Source organism: Nothobranchius furzeri, chromosome 2 (genome assembly GCF_043380555.1).
Source record: "Nothobranchius furzeri strain GRZ-AD chromosome 2, NfurGRZ-RIMD1, whole genome shotgun sequence".
In the NCBI taxonomy this organism is placed as follows: Eukaryota; Metazoa; Chordata; class Actinopteri; order Cyprinodontiformes; family Nothobranchiidae; genus Nothobranchius; species Nothobranchius furzeri.
The window spans coordinates 84,737,350-84,757,291 of NC_091742.1; the positions used below are offsets into that span (position 1 = coordinate 84,737,350).

Here is a 19,942-nt window from a genome sequence, read left to right on the forward strand (position 1 = left end):
CTTCCCACAGATCCTTGTGAAGGTGACAAATCCGGCTCTCTGCTCGTGTAGAACACAACAGTGGTGTAGTTAAAGAGGAGAAATGCTCCACCCAAATAAAAGCTTTACCAGAGTTGTATGTGAAATGAATGATCTGCTTTGTCCCATAAGCTTCCATCCAAAGATTTGACCCAAAAAAATCATCCAGAGCTTTTTTTGCACTTTATAAAAATCATTTTGATCTCCGCTAAGATTTATGTCAGAGGCGTGTTTTACTGAACCTCCACCAGAGAGGAGTATTGGACAAACATCTGCAGAGGCAGGAGCTGACCAGCATCACTGCTGCTTCTCACACACTTTTGTTTTTATGGCACTTTGACCAGGAAACAACTTCATATATGTGACTAAAACAAACATGTAAGTCGAGTATCATGGTCCACAGTTCAATCTGAGCCTCTCGGGAGTCGCTGATGTTTCCTTTAAACACACGAGTGGAACAACCTGTGAGGTGCTTATTGATGCTCGGTAAGCCACCCTACTATTCTGCGTGGTCGAACGTAATGTAGCAGCCGGAATAAGGCGGAGCTGAGTCTGTCAGCTGTGGATGAAATCAGAGTAGGGATGTAGATGGAGTGGTGCAGGAGGATTCACAGTGATTCCCAACGTTTTTTTCCTTGAGGATCCCCGATGTCCAAGACGAGCATAGAAACATTTGTGATCATTTATAAACTTAATAAAAAGTAAAAACGTTGGTGCAGGTATTTGATTATACAGCAGGGCGAGTTATTAGGACCTTAGAAATGTAATTATTACAAATATAATCCTCCTAAACTCACAAACACAGAACAGTGTGGGGACCCCCCTAGGGTCTCCTGGACCCCAGTTTGGGAACCATTCCTTTGGAGAAGGCCTGCTGCCCGGGTGGTTGTTAAGAGTTGTTAGGGTGGATACACAATTTAATATTTCACTTCTCTTTTGTTTTTGTTTGGTTTTTATTCCTTAAGTAGCTCTCTTTATTACTTTACTGCTGAACAGAGGAGTACAGAGTACCAGGTACCATGGGAACAAAACTGATCACACAGTTTAAACAGAAACACGCTGAAAACGACAGAAAGAAAGCTTCAAGGTACTAAGCATCTACAACCATAGAGAAGAATCAATATTACAATATTGTGGGACCGCAGTAGCTCAGGTGGTAGAGTGGGTTGTCCAGTGATCGGAAGGTTGCAGGTTCGAGCCCGGCTCTGATCAGAGAATGTTGCTGTTGTGTCCTTGGGCAAGACATTATCCATGGCCAGCTGCTGGTGGTCGGAGGGACCATTGGTGCCAGTGCTCGGCAGCCTCGCCTCTGTCAGTGTGCCCCAGGGCAGCTGTGGCTACATCGTAGCTCATCCCCACCAACGTGTGAATGTGTGTTGTGACGCGCCTGGGGGGTTGTAATCACGAAAGAAGAACACATAAGAGAAAAAGATGTCAGCTTGAAAATTACTACAAAAAGAAATAAATCTTCAGGATACATGCAGAAAAAGGTCTGAAAGTTAAAAAGAGCTGACGTGAACTCACATCTGTAACAGGCAGAAAATCAATTACTACTAAATCCAAGAATAAAGCCCACTCAGAACAAAGGTGACGGAAGAAAAATCCTAAAAAAAAAAAAGGAAAAATACAGTAGTAAAAACCTGAAATACAAAAATAAATAAAAACAACAGATAAAAAGTCTAGATGAACAACAGATGAGCATGTAACATCAAACAAAACTAAAGCAACCATAAAAAGTAGAAAAAAACTCACAATGAAATAAATGTGCATAAAATCTAATAGACGAGAGCACACCTGTGTTAACGGTAGCGCGACTCGTGTTGCGAATGACCACAGTCAACAGTTCTTGTCTTGGAATTGTGTGTACTGAAACAATTGAATTTCCCTCTGAGATTAATAAAGTTGAATTGAACAACAACCCCCATCATTTAAGATCTATCTATTAGTGTGTGTGTGTGTGTGTGTGTGTGTGTGTGTGTGTTTATGAACTTCCTTGTTTCTCCTCGGGTCTTATCTGAGTTCTATCCAAATGACCTTCAGCCACATCGTACCATTAAAGGCAGAAACAAAGTCATTAAAAGGCGGCGCTTATCCTACGATAGCTGTTCATGGTTAACGGACACAAACAGACGAATGGTAAAGGACACCTTATCAACATTCATTTAGCCTTTCTGTTTTTCTCATCACTGATGATTTACCTTCTTTTATTTTCACCACAACCTCATAAGGAAACGATCGCTATCACCGCAATAAAAGGAAAACAAGAATGAAAAACGAGCTGAACCCCAGCAGCATCAGGAACAGCAAACCTTTTTATTATATTAAACTTTCCACAATTGCTCCGACACACTGAAATGTGTGAAAGCAGCCATACTTTCTCTATGTATTGTTTTTATTTGACCCAAAGGTTCTGGATGTTGTTCCATGTATCAACAATAAACAAACTCCTTATTATAACATTAAATGTGACCTTTTATTTATTTATGATGTGGCGGCGACAGGCTTCCATAGATTAGCCCTGATTTCTCCTACTCAAAATGGGTGTGTGTGTGTGTGTGTGTGTGTGGTTAATCTGAAACAAATGGTTTGAAGCCGTAGCTTAATTTTCCATCACATCTTAAGGCTCTTCATGATACGTATGAACAATGAAGCAAGATAAAAAATATTTATTTTAATAATAGACAAGCCTGCAGCCCCATTTTTTCATAAGGGGAGTTGGTTCCACCAGTCACATGACCTGTTAATTAGACATATTCGTGTTTCCGTTGTTAAGCCGGAGTCATAATCTTTTTAAAGGATCTTCACACAGACATACTCCTGGCGTCTGAACGTTGGTGGACAGGAGGAGAGTCGTTACTATGGAAACCTATGTCAGATCCAACCAGTTCTAACTCTTCCTGACAGATTTCAGTCAGAGGACAAACATCTGTGTCCATCTGACTGTCCTCACTAGGATCTGTCTCTAGACTGTCCACAGATGTTTGTGGCTCTGGTGAACTCCCTTCAGAACCGAGCTGGACCTCAGAACTATAAAGTTCTTGGAGCTGCAGTCTCAGGTCTTCTAGCTCTTCTTCATGTTGCTAATTAATTCTTATATGCTGTCTCGACCCCCTCCCTACAGTTTTGGTTAAAACATGTCTCACCTCCCTTCTCCCTCTCATAACCGCCATAATCCACTCCTCCCTCTCTTCCGGTATTGTTCCCTCACTTTTCAAAACTGCATCCATTACTCCAATATTAAATAAACCCGGCACTGATCCCAATAATTTCAATTATCTTCATCCCATCTCAAATCTTCCCTTTCTTTCAAAAATCCTAGAAAAAATAATCTCTGTTCAACTCCATGCTCATCTCACCCTCAGTAGCCTCTATGAGCCCTTCCAGTCTGGTTTTGGCCCTGGCCACAGTACAGAAACTGCACTCATAAAAATCACTAACGACCTCCTCACTGCTCTCCATCCTCATCCTCCTCGACTTGAGTTCGGCCTTCGATACAATCTCTCACACCTTCCTCCTCCATAGATTGTCTTCCCTTGGCATTTCTCATACCCCGCTTGATTGGTTCCATGCATATCTCTCTGGCCATACTCAGTTTAACTCAAATCCTTCACTTCCTGTCCCTTCCCTGTCACTACCGGCGTCCCCCAAGGCTCTGCTCTCGGTCCACTCCTTTTCATCACTGACCTTCTTCCCCTGGGAAATATTTTCCGTAAATTTGACATCCATTTTCATTGTTACGCGGATGACACCCAGCTCCATGTATCCTCCAAACCCTCCTCTTCACCTCCTCCTTCCTCCCTCACCAATTGTTTATCTGAAATCAAAGACTGGTTCACATCAAACTTTCTCAAACTTAACAGTGATAAAACAGATATGTTACTTGTCAGCACTCAATCCTTACTAAAGTGTGCAGACACCTCGACCGATTCCTTCTTCATGGAGTAAAAATACTCCAGCTTGGTCTTAAGATCTTTGTTCTCTTTCTCAAATTCTCCAATTTGCGTCTTGAAGTTCTGATTAATTAAATCAGTAACAGTTCTTCTGTTGGTCTTCTAGCTGGCGTCTGAGCTGGGGTTCCTCCTCTAAACGCTGATCTGCACAGAGACCTTCTTTTATCAGCAGCTGAATTTCTGAAGTCAGAATTATTTCATGCTGGGTGACATCGATGGAAACCCAGCCCCTGTTCCAGTTTACTGATTTCTTTCTCTTACTTCTCATTAAAGAGCAAGTCACCCCCTACCAGATTCTTACTCAACTCCCACTTCCTGTTTGAAAATGCAACTAATGCTGTTGTCTAGCAGACCGAGAGGGCAGAGCCGCTAATAAATACACACAGGCTCACAACGACATTGTGACATCATATGGTACCAGCTAATGCTCTAGGGTACCTCTTAGCCAATAGCGATTTCAGATTTAAATTCAAATGAGTTTTTACCTGACAACGGCACAACACTGACAGTTTTAGGCAGAAAACAAAAATTTTAACTAAAATGCACTGAAGTGCAAAACTGCAGCACAATTAGACACACATTTATATAGTTTATCAGATAAAGTAAGTGATTTGGGGGTGACTTGCTCTTTAATTATGTCTTTTTCCTGGTTCTTCTGTCTTTGTTGGACGCTGAGCTGAGATTCCTGATTTAAACACTTTTGCAGAACTTCACATAAATCATCTTTTTCCTTTAGTTGAATATTTAAAGCCTTCATAGTTTTTCCCCGGGTCTCTGAGTCACTCTGGTAATAATCCAGCCCCGGCTCCAGTTCATTCATTTCCCGCTTGTAAAAAAACACAAACAGACTCAGCTTTGGTTTTTCTCAGAGATTTGTTTATGATTCTCAGCTGTTGTTTGAGTTCACTCCCCTGCATCAAAAGTTCTTCCATCTTTTTGTGTTCCTCACAAGCAGATGACTCCTGCTGGACTTTTCAGGAGTCTTTTCTGGTTGTTTCAGGTCCTTCTCGGTGCTTACTACTTGATGATAAAAAAGTTTCCTCTCCTTAGGGCACGAATACACTTTTATTCTAGAGTGCAGCGACAGCTTTACAGATGAGTTGTAACCTGATACCGTCTGGCAGAAGGATGAAAGGGGCTGATATGAGCATGCGCATCTCTCACCAGTCGTAAACAGCCGGTGATTTAACCTGTTGTCAGACAGCTCAGACAGAGAATGCTGAGAAGGACTGGAACATGGCTGCACGTAAACGAGCCTCCCAGAACGACACCGGTCTGCAGGTGGGAACCAGCGGCAAACATCTGCGCTCCGGGAATGAGAAAAGACACGTAGCTGCTCTGGTTCTGGCCAGGGGAGGAAGCAAAGGCATCCCTCTGAAGAACATCAAGATGTTAGCTGGTGCTCCTCTGCTGGGATGGGTGCTGAGAGCTGCTGCTGACTCAGAGATGTTTGACAGGTACAGTATAACCACGACGAGGTATTAAAAGTGAGAACAAATTCAATGTGTGATCTGTACACCAGCGTTAAAACATCTTTGATAACGTGAAAGGCTTTCAGTTGTCTCGTTAGATGGAGGTGCTGCGTGAAAGACAAGCCGGTACCAATCTCTGTACCGAGGTATCCAGAAGTCTGAGCTTGCTTCATCAGCGGACCCTGGATACTAAATCAATTCAAGTTTATTTATATCTCGCCAAATCACGACAAGAGTCGTCTCAAGGCACTTTGGCGCTTCCACATTAGCGTCGGTTCTGTCCATCCCTTCCGGGACCAGAGTTTAATTTCACACACAGATCAGAGAAATGCGTGTTTAACCAGTCTAACAAGTTTCAAACCAGTCAGTCCAGCATGTCATTTGTCCTGGTCCTCCATGACTCACGTGTTTTAGCTGATTCCTGCTCCAACAAAGATTATACGGCATTTTTTAATCATCTCTTTAGCATGAGTCAAACCAAGGGTTTTGTTGCAGGTGAACATTCAAACATACAGGCCAATCTCTGTACAAGACGTTATTCTTTTGGGCCCTGCCCCAGTAATTATGACAGGGTCATATTGTTACTTCTATAGCAGTCTCTTTATTATATATATATATATATATATATATATATATATATATATATATATATATATATACATTAATGCGGTCCAAACAAGAAAAGTGTATCTACATGCATAAATCCTACATCAAATAAACCGGCTTGGTCCAGAGAGGCATGCTATTCGTTTTATTGGTATTTCAAGTTACCATGGCAACATATTTAGCAAAAACCATTTTCAGAAAACGTGCCATAAGGAAACAATGAGGAGCCCACTAAATCCCTCTTGAACTTTGTGCTGTGCAACAACTTTTAACGGTTATTCTTCAGATCTTCCCGGAGAAGTTGACCATGTAGAAAATAGAAAAACTGGTGTGTAATTTCTTTGTGCCTTTTTGAGAAAACCATACCTCCTACAGAAACAAGACGCTGACTTAAAGTAGACAAAAATCCTCACAGTTGGATGTGTAATTCATGCACGTACACATGGGTGTGGAGAAGTTCACATTGTTTATATCCTTGAATTCCTCTAGCAGCAGTGTCTAGTTGAAGGTACTGCTCAGTGCTAGAAGGAATGAGAGATGCAGTTTCTACAAACTCAAACATAGACCGACAGTAAACTTGTTTTTGATCTGATTTTTGTAAAGAAAACTTGACAAGTTATTGTTAGTTTCTCATCAAGGTTTTCTATGAAATCTGCTGTGGGTAGTACGCTTTCCCAACACAGCCTATGGCTGGTGCAGTCATGGCTGTTTTGGGTATTTTGCAACCCAGAACAAAACCAAACATCCAATGAAGATGAGAATATAGGAAATGTTAGGTAATTTTATTTCCCATCCAGGGTTACCTAAGGGAATGTTCAACACGCAGGGGTGATAGTATTATTAAGCTGATCGATAACCCATACCAATAATTGACCAACAATCAACAATTTAGACTTTGCAAAGGGAGAGCAAAACAAATACACACCACACTGTCACGATTCAGTGTTGGTAGGACCCAAAATGCAGGAACCCAAGATGTCACGAGGCAGGAGATGATGTAAAGTAAAATCGTTTTATTAGGATGAGTAAAATGAAAAGTATATCCAAAAGGGCTGGAGCCAAAAAACCAATAAATCCAAAGCACTGAGCAGGAGATCAAAACAGTAGAGACAACATGAGCAGACTGACAGAATTACCACAATGGACCGACACAAGACAAAGACAAGACCGGGCTTAAATAGACTGGCAGGAACAATTAGGGAAACAGGAAGCAGGTGTGTGGAGTGAGGGCTGGAGGGAAGACAGGTGACAACAATTATCTAAATGGGGAAGCAGAACCAAAGGAGGGCAGATAAACACAAAACTAAACTAAAAGACTAAGGGAAGGACTCACACACACACAATCACACCCAAATACACTCACACACACTGAATTGGGGAATGGACACGCACACACACACACACACACACACCCACACACACACACACACACACACACACACACACACACACACACACACACACACATACACTCAGTTGGGGAACAGACACGCACACACCCACACAAACACGGAGCTGGGGACAAAGAGGCTGGAGCTACAACAGGAGGGGATGGGGATGATCGAATGCCTACAAACAGAAAACACATAAATGAGACGCAGACAAAGGACACATGAGGGCGCTATGAGACACAAAAGGGAATCTAGAGAGGGATGGAGGACACCAGGAGGCACATGAAGGAAGGGGCAGACGCAGACCATGACACACAAGGGTTGTCAGTTCACTCTCATCAGACAAAGCCCTCCAAGAGTATTTATTAAGCAGACACAGAAAGGTAAAACGCACACACATTTACATGCACTAAAAGCATTGACGCACACACTTTGACATTCCTTTAGACTCAGCGAAGAGGGAGACACCAGGTGCGGATTATAAATCAACAACCAGAAAGCAGTCACAGTGAGTTCTTACTGATAAGCCAGGACTGGAAATAGGCAAGGTCGAACCTTCACTTCCCTGTAAGTCAAAAGCTTGTCTGTTACCAGAGTAAAATAAACTGGATGAACCTTGTGTTTAAAAGTAATTTGTCCAACAAGAAATATTCCTGGTAGTTTTCTGTTTTTGGCCATTAACCGGGTAAGAGAAGTGCCTTTCCCATCACAAAACCAGAGAAAACTGCTCATCGTCTTTGGTTGGTCAGTAGAAATCGTAAAAATTCCAGGAACAGTACGATAAGAAAAATTTTGCTGTTTTAAAATACTGACTTTCTAAATCCATAGTGTACCTTAAAGCCACGCATTTGTGTGGGTGTCAGAAGACTACACAGTTTTTGGGTGCCAACATTTACCCGAGGAGTCCAAAAGTCTTCGGTCATTGTCAAGGCTCTTGTGGATTTATCGTTAATCGTGAAAATGAACATGCATGTATTTTCTCAGTGTGTGGGTGTCGACAGACCACGATGAGATTGAAAAAGTGGCAAAATCCTGGGGCGCCAAAGTTCACCGGAGGAGTCCCCAAGTTTCCAAGGACTTATCATCTTCAGTGGAAACCATCCAGGAGTTTCTCAGACATAACCCGGGTATTAAAACCACACCTGGACTAATTTCAGTATGGAAACTATACATTGTCAGCCTTTTAAGACATTTTTTATTTTGTCTTCCACAGAGGTGGACATTGTTTGTCACATCCAGGCTACGTCTCCGTGTCTCCATCCGTCTCACCTACAGCAGGCCTTAAAGAAGATCCTAGAGGACGGCTATGACTCTGTCTTCTCTGTGGTCCGGAGACATCAGTTCCGCTGGAAGGAGGTCAAGCCAGATGGTGAGTGAACAGGGATTACATCATCTTAATGTCTAAGATGATTCATTCCTTATGTCCTCCGTGAAGGAAAATGAAGAATTATTCAGACCCTACCCTTTTTCCAGGTTCTGAATACACCCATCCGTTTAATTTGGTGCCTTCAAAGCGTCCACGGCGTCAGGACTGGGACGGAGAACTGTACGAGAACGGTTCGTTCTACATCTCCAAAAGAGACCTCATCTTGACAGAGGGCTCTACGCAGGTAAATGAGTTGAGATGCTTGTTTTCGTGTTTTTAGTATCGTGTTTCAGCTCCATTAGTGTTCTCTAGCAACTCCTTTGTCCAGTAACATTTTGGCTTGGCCACGGACCCTGTGCAGGGTGGTAAGGTAGCCTACTTTGAGATGGAGCCGGAGCACAGCGTGGACATAGATGTGGACATTGACTGGCCTGTGGCAGAACAGAGAATTCTCAGGTGAGACACTACCTAATGCCTTTGAGATTCCCATCAAACCACTTCTGGCCTTAAAGGCACACTTGGCAGTTTTACTTGCTTTCAGCACCCCCTACTGTCCATTATTGATTCCCTGTGGTCAAACCGAAAGCAAAACCTACCGCCTCGCTGTACGTTTGTCTTTTGAACACCTTAATGTAACAGCTGAAACGTCTCCCAGCCTTCATTAGTGTCTACAGGAGCGGTTAATCTCTAAATAAAAAAATCAGCTGTGTTCATGATCTAAAACATGCAGGAAAAGTGCTGGAAGCAGACTGCAGTGCCAGGTATGTAAGCTAAAACTCTTTTAAGTTCCAACAGAGCGGCTGCATGTCTGAAGTTGCATATCCGGTATTCTGGCCACAGTGGGCGGTGGGGGTCTGAGTGACATTTGAATAACCCTGTAAAGCAGGGCTATTCCATTCTGGGCTTGAAGGGCAGGTATCCAGCACGGTTTAGTTTAAACTCTGCTTCAACACAGCTGATTTCAACCAGCAGGTAAATAACAGGCTTCTGCAGAGCCTGATGAGCTGCTGCTCAGGTGATTCAACCAGTGTTTGAGCAGAGAAACCAGTAAAACCAACTGGAAACCTACCCTCCAGGACTGGAACTGAATACCCCTGCTGTAAAAGGTCATTTTAAGGTGTTATCTTCGCATTAAGCTTTGGTTAGGAGGTCCATAAACACATGAGGCATCATTTGCCGGTTTACCTACCCTTCAGGAAGTCCTCTTTAGATACGGAATGTCGAGGTCTTAGCTTGACCCTCTCTGGAATCGATCCGGTAGGAAAAGCCGCGGTTCCGATCAGTCCAGTCTGTGAGTTACTTCCAGGTGCACAACAGTTTGTTGGCGTCTGGTGAGACCCAAACCTGGGTCTTGATGGTTCAGCTTTATTCTGAAAGGAACTGTTGCCGCAGTTGGAATAGCAACATATTTTTCCTCAGCTTGTCGTTCTTTCAGCTGAAGAGTTTAGATCAGGATTGGCCACTCCGTCACTTTCTCTGGAACGCCTTGAACTGGCGTTAGAGCTGACGTGGCATAGTTTTATACGTCGGATGTTATGGTTTATTGTCGAATGAAAAATTACCAAACACCATCAGACCCACGCCTCCGTCACATCTGAAAGATTCTGATTGGATCAGTGAAAGGAATGCGTTATGTCTTTTAACGCTACGTGAAATGAGTCCTGTTGGAACATTTAAAGTCATATTACTTATTATATTCTATAGGATCATAATGAAGTAAATAATATTTTGATTTCACAGATCGGTCACATCTTATTTATTGACTAACACTTTGATGGATTAGCTTTATTAAAATAGAGTTCTTTTATTAATTAAAAGAAAAGAGTTCATTCTTCGTTCTTCTGTTGAGCTGACAATAAGCAGGTTAGAAGGAATGCATGAGACCTCGAGACTTATCTCATGCAGACTAGTCTTGAGCAGGGAAGGGGAAAAACAGTCATTCCGTTCTGTTACAATTTCATAACGGAATATAATTGTATTATATATTTTGTACGTTGACTTTGAATAATAATTTTTCAGTTTTGAATGCTTGAGTTTATATTTCAGGCTTTAAAAGGTTCAATTCAAACCAGCTGTGATGATAAAAGTTGGAAATGCTTGACTGGACTGGTTTTAATTTCACTCGGTGTTCTCCTTTTTTCTCACAGGTATGGCTACTTTGGTCGTGGAGTGTCCCTGATGTTCTGTAAGGTTTCTGGGTGTTTAACAGATGGGAGGATATTTCTGACTGCATCTGGAGAGGACATGGTGTCCATCCACACCAAAGACACCACAGGAATCAGGAAGCTGCAGAAAGACGATGTAGAGGTGGGATCGTCCAGCTGTGTGAACATCCTTGATGACCTTTGTGCAAGCCTCCTTGTTACCCTCTGACTCCTTCCTTTAGGTGCTGCTGCTGACCTCTAGTGAGGACCCTGTGGCCCAGTTGTTAGCAGATAAGCTGAAGAAGCTAACGGGGTGTGAGGTCATGCAGGTGGGAGAGGACCCACTAAGTGATGTGTTGCCAGTCGTGAAGGAGAGGAATCTGGACTGGAAAGATGTAGCTTACATGGGTAAAGCTGCTGTTCCTTATTTATGTACCTGTGGAGGTTTTAGCATCATTGATCTCAACATTCAGTTGTGTCACAGCTCTGACCAACCAGGAACTCATCAGCTGCTGAAATCCGTTTCATAGTGAAGGTATAAAAGCATCATAGTGATGATAATACATGCAGCCAGTCCCTGTAGTAAAAGCAAACATTAACCTGTATGTACCATGGGCGTGTCGGCTTACTGGAACAGTGCAGCCATTGCTATGAAACACTGGAACCATGTTTATGCCCGTGTCTCCTCCCAGGTAACGACACAGCTGACAGCAGCTGTCTGAATCTGGCGGGTTTGAGTGCAGTTCCTGCAGACGCTTCACCAGACGCCGCCAACGCTGCCAAGTACACCTGCCGCCTCCTTGGGGGGGCGGGAGCCGTGAGGGAGTTTGCAGAACACGTTCTCCTGCAGAAGGAGAAGGCAAAGTCCCAGATGAAGCAAGACCGAATCGACCGCACCAACTTCTGATGTAGAACAGTCCAGATTTAGAAGGAGCTGCAGTGGAGTTTGTTCACATAAAGAAGTCAGATCATTCACACTCTTCAGGGTAATGTGACACGTTTCAGCCTCCTGTGGTTAATAATCAGCTGCCGAGACTAAAGACATAAACGAGAAGCGCCGAAATGATCAGGATAGATGTCAGTTTCATTTTTATTATCCAGCTATAGTTTTATTACTGCTTTGTTTATTTTAGCAGTCAGAGCTGTTGGCAGCTTCTCTGTGGGGTATTTATAACACTTTAAGATTCACATCACCAGATCCTTGTGAACAAACAGCAGCCTGGAGGTTTTCTTTGATGTTTGAGATAAAAGTTAACCTGAGAGCTCAAATCACCGGGTTCACAATCACCTCTGAATCCTGATGTTGGTGCTTTGGCCTCTGGACTAAGTCACCAGATGAGAAGCAGCTTTTAAAGGTGCAGAGCAGGTTTCTCTGGAATGTTTTTGCCACTTTGCTTGAAATGCTCTTCACATACTCATGGCTACAAGTGAATTAAATGTTTTGTAAAAATAAAAATAAAAAGAATGAGTTTAATCACCTCTGAGACGTATCACGGAGGAACCTCATCCAATCAGAGTGAACGTCCTATTATTAATTACTGGATCATGAGCCATCCATCAAGCTGTCCTCCCTGACCACCCCTCATGCTCTTCACTTACCCCTCCATGTGTGCAAATTCAATTCAGTTCAATTCAAAAATACTTTATTAATCCCAGAGGGAAATTGTGTGTTCTTGACTTGGAGCAGCTGGGCTAGGTAGTGGAGCGGATGCAATGTTCTGTTCAGTTTGCATATTTCTTTAAGGAGTATTATTTTACATGTTCTGTTTAGAGTCTTTTCTTAATGGGAAATGTTTAGGTGACGGACATGTTGCCTGTCAACACACCCGGTCCCATGTTGGCTGCCAGAGCTGTCTGTCAGTTTGTTGCCTTGGCAACTCACGTGTGGGTTAAGGGTAGGTTCTAGAAGTTTTAATCGATTGCTCGTGGGTTTTTCTTAGATTGCCGTTTGTGCGGTGCAGATGAAGTTAAGAACAACTGATCGAAACTCGTGAACTGAACCCTCAGGAACAAACACACTTCTGTTCTGGGGGCGTGGCTTAGGTGGGGGACGCCTGAGGAAGGGGGAGTTGGATTTTCAAAAAGTACCTTGCTTGATCAGCAAGCAAAAAAAACATCTACTGCTCCTTTAAAGTAATAATGATACCAGATTATTTTATAACTACATTGTTGACCTTTGACCTCATCTGTGCTGTTTAATATCTAGCTCGTGACTTTAAGGTTGTTTTCTGCTTCTAACTGTGGGTCACAAGGTGAAATTCTGCTTAAGACACCCATGTGACGGTTGCTGGGCCGGCACTAGTCAAATACACGTTTATGATAAAAAAAAAACATGGTAGCTAGAAAGAATGAGCAGATTTGCCTGTTTACAGCAGGGACAATCCTGCTGATAACATGTCAACATCCTTTTGTTGTCTTGTTTGTGTTTGTTTTCAACCCTTTTATTTGTTCTCTGAGATGTTTTACCGGTGGCTGCTAATGTGAAGGTTCTGTTGTTAAAATCATTGATGGCGATAACTGTATGTTAAGAAATTAATCTAAATGTTGTTTTTCATTTATTTACTTTCCCAAAGGTGGTTTTTGCTTGGAAGTGACTTACTTTATAATGAAATGAAGGTATTTATGTAATAATTGTGATTTTCATAAGTTTAAGCTAACAACATCAAAGCTAGAATGAGTGAATCAAATGAGAATTAAAAATCTAAAACTGAAAAAGTGACTGAATATTATTATTATTGTTGTTGTTGTTGTTATTATTTTTGAATCTGATACCTAAATCGTTACAAGCAAGCAGTATTTTTGTGACCTTACCAACGGATGCCCATTAGGGTCAAAAAGCCCTGGGGAGAGCAAACTTCAGCTAAATAACAAGCGCATCATCAATGGCAACAATTTGAGGTAAATGTGTAAAACAACAGCGTTTAAACATGGCTAAAGTTTTGTAACCATTACAAATCAATGAATGCATTTTTATACATTTTTACATGAAACAGTTCTCATCAGATTAGGAGGAAACCCAATCCGGTTCAGACTGGATTGAATGTGGACGGAAGAGAAGAAAGAAAAGTAAAGCGTGTGAATCAGGTGAGTTAGAAGTGAACATTGTTCTTGTTCTCCTGTCAGAGTCTCTGAGAGCTTTTCTCTCTGTGGATTGTTGCTTTGATTCACCTTCAGAACAAACTGCTGCGTCGCGTCTCACTTCCTGTTTGTCTCTAGAAAACTCTTGACTTGGTAACCTGTCTGAGTGAAACTCTCCATCTGACTCTTTAGTCCTGATTCTTTACTGGTGAGTCCCAGTCAGTCTAACTGGTTCCTCTCAGACTGACTGAAGAGGAAGATGGACGTTTCTGTGGAGGAAGAGGAGAACAGAGCAGAACCTCCAGGACCCAGCTGTCCACCTATGAAGAGCAGCTCCTCCCCGTCCAGACCTCCAGACCTCAGTGGACCTGGACCTTCAGACACAAAGTAAGAAAAGTGTTTCTAACTGATCCATTTGACTCCTCAGACAGAAAAACAGGATTTCTGGTGAATTCTGGTAGAACTGATGAATTAGTGGAGTTCTAAAGTGTTAAAAACAAAGTTGAGCAGGTGGAATTGCAGCTCTTATCAGAGCATCAGAAACAGTCTTTACTCTGATTTCTTGTCAGTTGGTTCCGTTTCTATCTGGTTACAAAGACTCTTGATGCTGATGGACAATTCCTCTGTGTCCTTCAACCAGATGAACACGACCACATGACTGATGAAGGAATTCTTCCAGATGACCGAGCAGCTTCGTCTCCATGGAGACAGCTCTGTGGCTGCTTCCCTTTCTAACTGACTGATGAACTCTCTCAGCTCAGATGTTTCAGACTTTGCAGCAACTGTCCCAAAATGATGAATCCTGCTCTCTGCATGGGTAACCCAGGTGGACATTTCTTTATGTGTTGTCCTCTGAGCAGAGCCTCATGTCTGCATCAGCTACCAGGCTGTTTCTGACGCTGAAGATGAAGTTCTCGTGTAGTACTGCTCTCCACAGGCTGCTCATCCACTCTCTGAACTCCAAGATGTTATTAGAAGTTCACCCACATGTTCCCAGCTGCTGGATGATGATCTTCTGGAGCTCCTAGACAGACTCACTGGATCCTGCATTGACTGTCAGACTAGTTGTTGTTCACTGGTTACTTGGAACAATTAGTCTGGATGTTGGAGCATTTGAACACTTTTAGTGTTGCTGCTGTCAGATAAATCTTTGACCTTTCTGTGGTGGGTTGTTCATTGATGTGTGATTCTCGTTAAAGTGAGACTTCATGTTACTAAGTGCATCAGATGAGATGTTAGTGAGAGAGCAGACATAATAAAGAGGGAGCAAAGTGTCAAAGCCAAACTCTTAAATGCTACAATTCACTTTATTCTGGCCATGAATAAACTCCCTTTGCAGGGCTTCACTGGAGTTCATCAGGTCCAGATTAGACGCTGTCAGAGTTTATTTCCATTGCTAAAACCTTGAGAGGAGAAATGAACTCTTTAGCTGATATCATCTGACTTTGCACGGAGTTCATTTCTGTTCTCAAAGTGTTTAAAAGGACAAACAGTAGGAGACAGAAATGAGGAGGGAAGAGATGGAAATTTTTATTTCTTCCTTCTGCCCCTTTTCATTCAAACTGTTTGGTGTTTATTTTTATGTATGTTGTTTTTCTCGTTGTTTATATGCGTAACATGCTCAATAAAACAATCAGGATAAGCAGTAAAATCATCGGTCAGGAGCAGCAGTCACTTACCAGCACACACAACACTTCAGTTCTCAGAAAAGGCACACAGATCTCCACAGACCCGTCACATGCTCTCCACTCCCATTACACCCAGTTACCATCAGGCCGGCGGTTCAGGGCCCTCCCAGTGAAGACATGAAGGGCCTCCTCCAGCGTCCTTCCCTCTTCAATCCGCCTGTTAAATAGCATGCCCCAGCAAAAGTGACCGTGACCAACACTACGGTACATCTAGATTGAACTAGTAATCTTTTAATATCGTGTTCCTTTTTAAATTCCTTTAAGCGTGTGTAGATGTGAGTAGTATTTTAAATTGTGTGTATGTGTGTGTGTGTTTTGATGCTGTTTTTATGTGTTGTGCTGACGCTCTGATTGCAAATGAAGTTCCTAACGGATAAATAAAGTATATATATATTCTTTTTTAACACTTTGAACAAAACTAATAAAGAGAAAATAGAGGAAAAAGTCTGGAAAGTTTATTTACATAGCACTTATCACAGAAAGAAACGTCACAGAGATCAACTAAACAAATCATAAAATAATCACAAACAAAACAATGAAATATAAAATAAATGGAAAAATAATATAAAAAAGACAGAATGGCTCCAAGCCTCCTAACACAATAAAAGCCTTTAATAAATTATCATAATTTAATAAAACAAACTTAATATATGAGAAGTTTGTTGATTTAATTTACCTTTAATGATTCAATATATTTACCTACAACTGTACCATGTTCAGCGCCTTGGGCTTCCTGACAGGGTTGCGGAAGGCGCTTTATAAATAAAGCTTTGATCGATTGAAAAATGAACCCAAACTAACTTATCTTTGAGTTTTATGGATCTGTGTCTCCCTCTTGTGGACATTCAGTGAAACTACATGTTTGCCCCTTGATTAGGGTTCTAAAAACCACAGAATAAACTTTGTTTATGAACACTTTAAAACTTTTAGGATTTTGGATTATTTACAAAATATAAATACAGAGCTTTGTAAAAATGTAAGAATCTTAGTAATTAGGTAAAATGTATTTATTTATTTAGAACCTTTAGTGATAAAAACAACAAAGTATTTAAAGAGCAAGTCACCCCAAATAACCTTTTTTTTGCTGATAAACTAAAGAAACGAGTGTCTAATCGTGCTGCAGACACGTGCCGTCAATAATTTGTCACTTCAGTGCATCTTAGTTAAAATTTAAATATTCTGCCTAAAACTGGCAGTGTTGTGCCGTTGTCAGGTAAAAACTCTGCATTGTATTCTAATTTAAATCTTCCACCGCTATTGGCTAAGAGGTATGCTATGATGTAAACTGGTAGATTATGATGTCACAATGCCTGTGTGTGTGTATTTGTTAGCAGCTCCGCCCCCTTGGTCTGCCAGGCAACAGCATTTGTTGCATTTTTCAAACATGAAGTGGGAGTGGAGTTAGATTCTGGTAGGGGTTGACTTGCTCTTTAATAAATTCTGTGGCAATTTAAACATGACTGTAAATAATTAATATATTTAAAACAAATAAAGCTCATTTGTAAGCTGGATAAACAGATCAGAGCAGAGTGATAAAAGCACCTTGTTCCATCTTAGACTTCTGACCAGAGTGAAGCCACATCTCCCTGTAAAAGATCAGGAGAATGTCTTTAACCCATTTATCACAACTCATCTGGACCATCATGTCATGCTGAACCAATCTTATTAACATCTACACACCAGGGAGAGCACTCAGCTCTACCAGCCTGGTTCTCCTGGATGTCCCAAGATCAGATTGAAGAACAACTTGTTCTTTATTCTTGTTTTATCATCCAGGAAGTTTCATTTGTTCTTTGTTACCTCGTTTAACTACAAAGCATTTTGGTCCCCCTCAGCTGTTTTCATTGTGTTGTAAAATAAAGTGACACTGAGTAGAGAACAAAGGATCCAACTGGCCATGAAAACATTTTTGTTGATTTTCTAAATGAGGATCAGAAATGTTCCATGAGAGCGAATCCTGGCTGATCACTGACTAGTGTGATGTCCTGTCACTGACTGGCGTAGCTCTGGGAGAGCTGTCACACGTTGGACTGGACACCAGTAAAATAGGGAGTCACTGATGGTGCCGGTGTGACGTCTGGGAAGGACATTAGAACGTAGAAACGGATTCAGAAGAGCTCAGAAAGGGAAATCCTGTACAGCTACATTTGGATCATCAGCTTCAGCTGCTTGGTGTTTGAGCCATTCCATCTGACAGCTCAGCAGAATTATTACAAGTCTGACATCTGTTGAATAAAGTCCTAAAAAAGTTGGCAGCAGCTGTGCAACATCAGGTAAAACAATACATTTTTATCATTAAATGTTTTTATTCCACATGAAGCCTCTGAAAGTGAAGATGTTACCTGAATACCAGCTGGTAACAGGTGGAATGTGCAACCCAACATCTCCTGGGTCAGAAGGATGGGCTGACATCCAGAAACAGGCTTTAAAGACGTTTATTCCTATTCACCGAAGAGGTTATTATTATGGTTTCTATGGAAACAAGAGAACACAAACAGGGTAATAAATCAAAATAAACAGCTGCCAGTGGCTCCATCTATTAATGCAGCTCCTTACAGATGTTTGCTACATAACATTGTACCTGTGCAGAACAAGGAACGTCCTAAACACAATAAATAAGTGAAAGAGCTGCGACACGTTCTGACCAGGGCCTTCTGGGAAACTGAGTCCAGTGAGCTAACAGGGACTTTTGGACATTTGCTGTATTTAGTCAAGTTTTATAAACCATGTGCTGCTTGTTAGTAAAAGTCAGCGAGGGTTTGTGGTTTTATTCATCAGGATATTAAATGAAAACAACCTGGTTAATAACAGACTAATTGTTTGTGTTGGACTTTTTCTAATTTAAAAGATAATTTTGCTCAGTGTCTCTCTGTACTCAGAAAATAGATTTCATTATCAGACCTTGAGATTATGTACAGGGCCCTTAGAACAACTCAGTGTCATGTTTTACCCAGCAATGTTGTTATTAGTCTATTAATATTATGATGATGATGATTAGTTTGTTAAAGTTTTATAGTTACTTACTCCCCTCTAGTCCAGTAGGTGGCGGTAGTGCACCAAAAAGTTTCTTGCCCTGAATCATCAACTACTCTGAATCATCACGAAACCGAAACCGAACTTGATATTAACAGGAACGGAGGACAAAGGGAGGACATTTTCTCTAGAAGTTTTAGTCAGATTTGTGAACTCTGGTTACAGTTTTAGTTTGTTTTCTTTTATTAAAAGCCTCGTTGTTACTCTGAGTCAAGTTAACGGAAGTAATTTTTATTCTAGCTTGTGTTTCGTTGGTTTCCGTTAACGCTGATAATCCGGTTCTGACTGGATTGAATGTGGACAGAAGAGAAGAAAGTAAAGCGCGTGAATCAGGTGAGTTAGAAGTGAACATTGTTCTTGTTCTCCTGTCAGAGTCTCTGAGTGCTTTTCTCTCTGTGTGGGTTGTTGCTTTGATTCACCTTCAGAACAAACTGCGTCACCTTCTTTGGCCTACTGCAGTTCCAGCCAGCCCTCTTTCGATTTTTACGGGCGCAACTACAAGAGGAATTACGGTGTCCTCATTCGAGTGTCTTTGAAAATAAAAGCGCACTTATTTGCTTATGAACACTTTCTCTATGTGTTAATTTTTGTCTAAGATAAAACTGCGTTTTTAATGATTTTATCTATTAAAAATACTTTTAAGAAAAATAATGAACACGATTTAAATGTTTTTTGAGTGTAAATTTGTGTGCAAGATAAAACTGCGTTTTAATTATATTTATTTATAAAATACTTTAAATTAAAAGTGTTAGCAGAGTTTGATTTACCCAGCGGTTGGTCCAAGACTCCCAAACGAATCTCCAGGATTAAAAGGAGGAAATAAATCCATAAACAGAGCGTCTGTTTCAACGGGCCTTCACTAGTGGTAGCACACACAGATTGCGCTCTACAAACACCAATGCTCCCTTATTATTCAATAATACCTAGCTGCAAACCCTCTCCAAACACGCCCCCTTGTGCCTGGTGATCCCCCCCCCCCCCCCCCCCCCCCCCAGCTCAATAACGGCGGCCCTCCCAGCGGGCGGGGAGCATCCCGCTGTCAGCTCCAGCAGCTCCACACAATTACAAGAATACGTTTGTACAGAAATAGTAATAATGTAATTAAACAGACTCAGGTTTAAATATGAATGTATGGATTTTTTTTCTTGCATACACACTTTATGGCCATCCCCAGTGAGATTATAAAACACAGATAC

At 41.5% G+C, this 19,942-nt stretch overlaps 2 protein-coding genes and 2 long non-coding RNA genes across 9 annotated transcripts in view; 2 read left to right on the forward strand and 2 right to left on the reverse strand.

Moving 5' to 3' along the window:
- Positions 1-339: 339 nt before the first annotated feature.
- Positions 340-2,383, reverse strand: LOC139066128 (uncharacterized). Its single transcript, XR_011519098.1, has 3 exons — positions 1,813-2,383; positions 1,543-1,622; positions 340-1,405 (listed from the first exon to the last, which is right to left on the reverse strand). It is a non-coding gene; the product is annotated as an uncharacterized lncRNA (long non-coding RNA).
- A 2,779-nt stretch (positions 2,384-5,162) lies between these two features.
- On the forward strand, positions 5,163-13,662 carry LOC107376910 (N-acylneuraminate cytidylyltransferase). Its single transcript, XM_070548085.1, has 8 exons — positions 5,163-5,425; positions 8,422-8,564; positions 8,651-8,806; positions 8,911-9,047; positions 9,165-9,259; positions 10,951-11,110; positions 11,190-11,355; positions 11,640-13,662. The coding sequence occupies exons 1-8, from the start codon at positions 5,205-5,207 to the stop codon at positions 11,852-11,854; spliced, it is 1,293 nt and encodes a 430-aa protein (XP_070404186.1). The 5' UTR covers positions 5,163-5,204; the 3' UTR covers positions 11,855-13,662.
- A 2,491-nt stretch (positions 13,663-16,153) lies between these two features.
- Positions 16,154-19,697, reverse strand: LOC139066129 (uncharacterized). The gene is made up of 3 exons (XR_011519099.1): positions 19,514-19,697; positions 18,056-18,185; positions 16,154-17,299 (listed from the first exon to the last, which is right to left on the reverse strand). It is a non-coding gene; the product is annotated as an uncharacterized lncRNA (long non-coding RNA).
- LOC129160753 (NLR family CARD domain-containing protein 3) overlaps positions 18,794-19,942 on the forward strand; it is a 272,871-nt gene continuing 271,722 nt past the window's right edge. For 5 of the 6 annotated variants that reach the window (XM_070548078.1, XM_070548080.1, XM_070548081.1 and 2 more), the window contains exon 1: positions 18,794-19,079. The gene's annotated coding sequence lies outside the window, so the exon portion shown is untranslated. The remainder of the gene's footprint in view (positions 19,080-19,942) is intronic. The other variant, XM_070548084.1, reaches the window with a different exon arrangement.

Excerpts from the sequence above, each read along its gene's own strand:
- LOC107376910 (XM_070548085.1), top strand. The coding sequence starts at position 5,205 with ATGGCTGCACGTAAACGAGCCTCCCAGAACGACACCGGTCTGCAGGTG. Across the intron at positions 8,565-8,650 it reads GTTTCTCAGACATAACCCGG|AGGTGGACATTGTTTGTCAC; the intron begins GTATTAAAACCA and ends TGTCTTCCACAG. Across the intron at positions 8,807-8,910 it reads GAAGGAGGTCAAGCCAGATG|GTTCTGAATACACCCATCCG; the intron begins GTGAGTGAACAG and ends CCCTTTTTCCAG.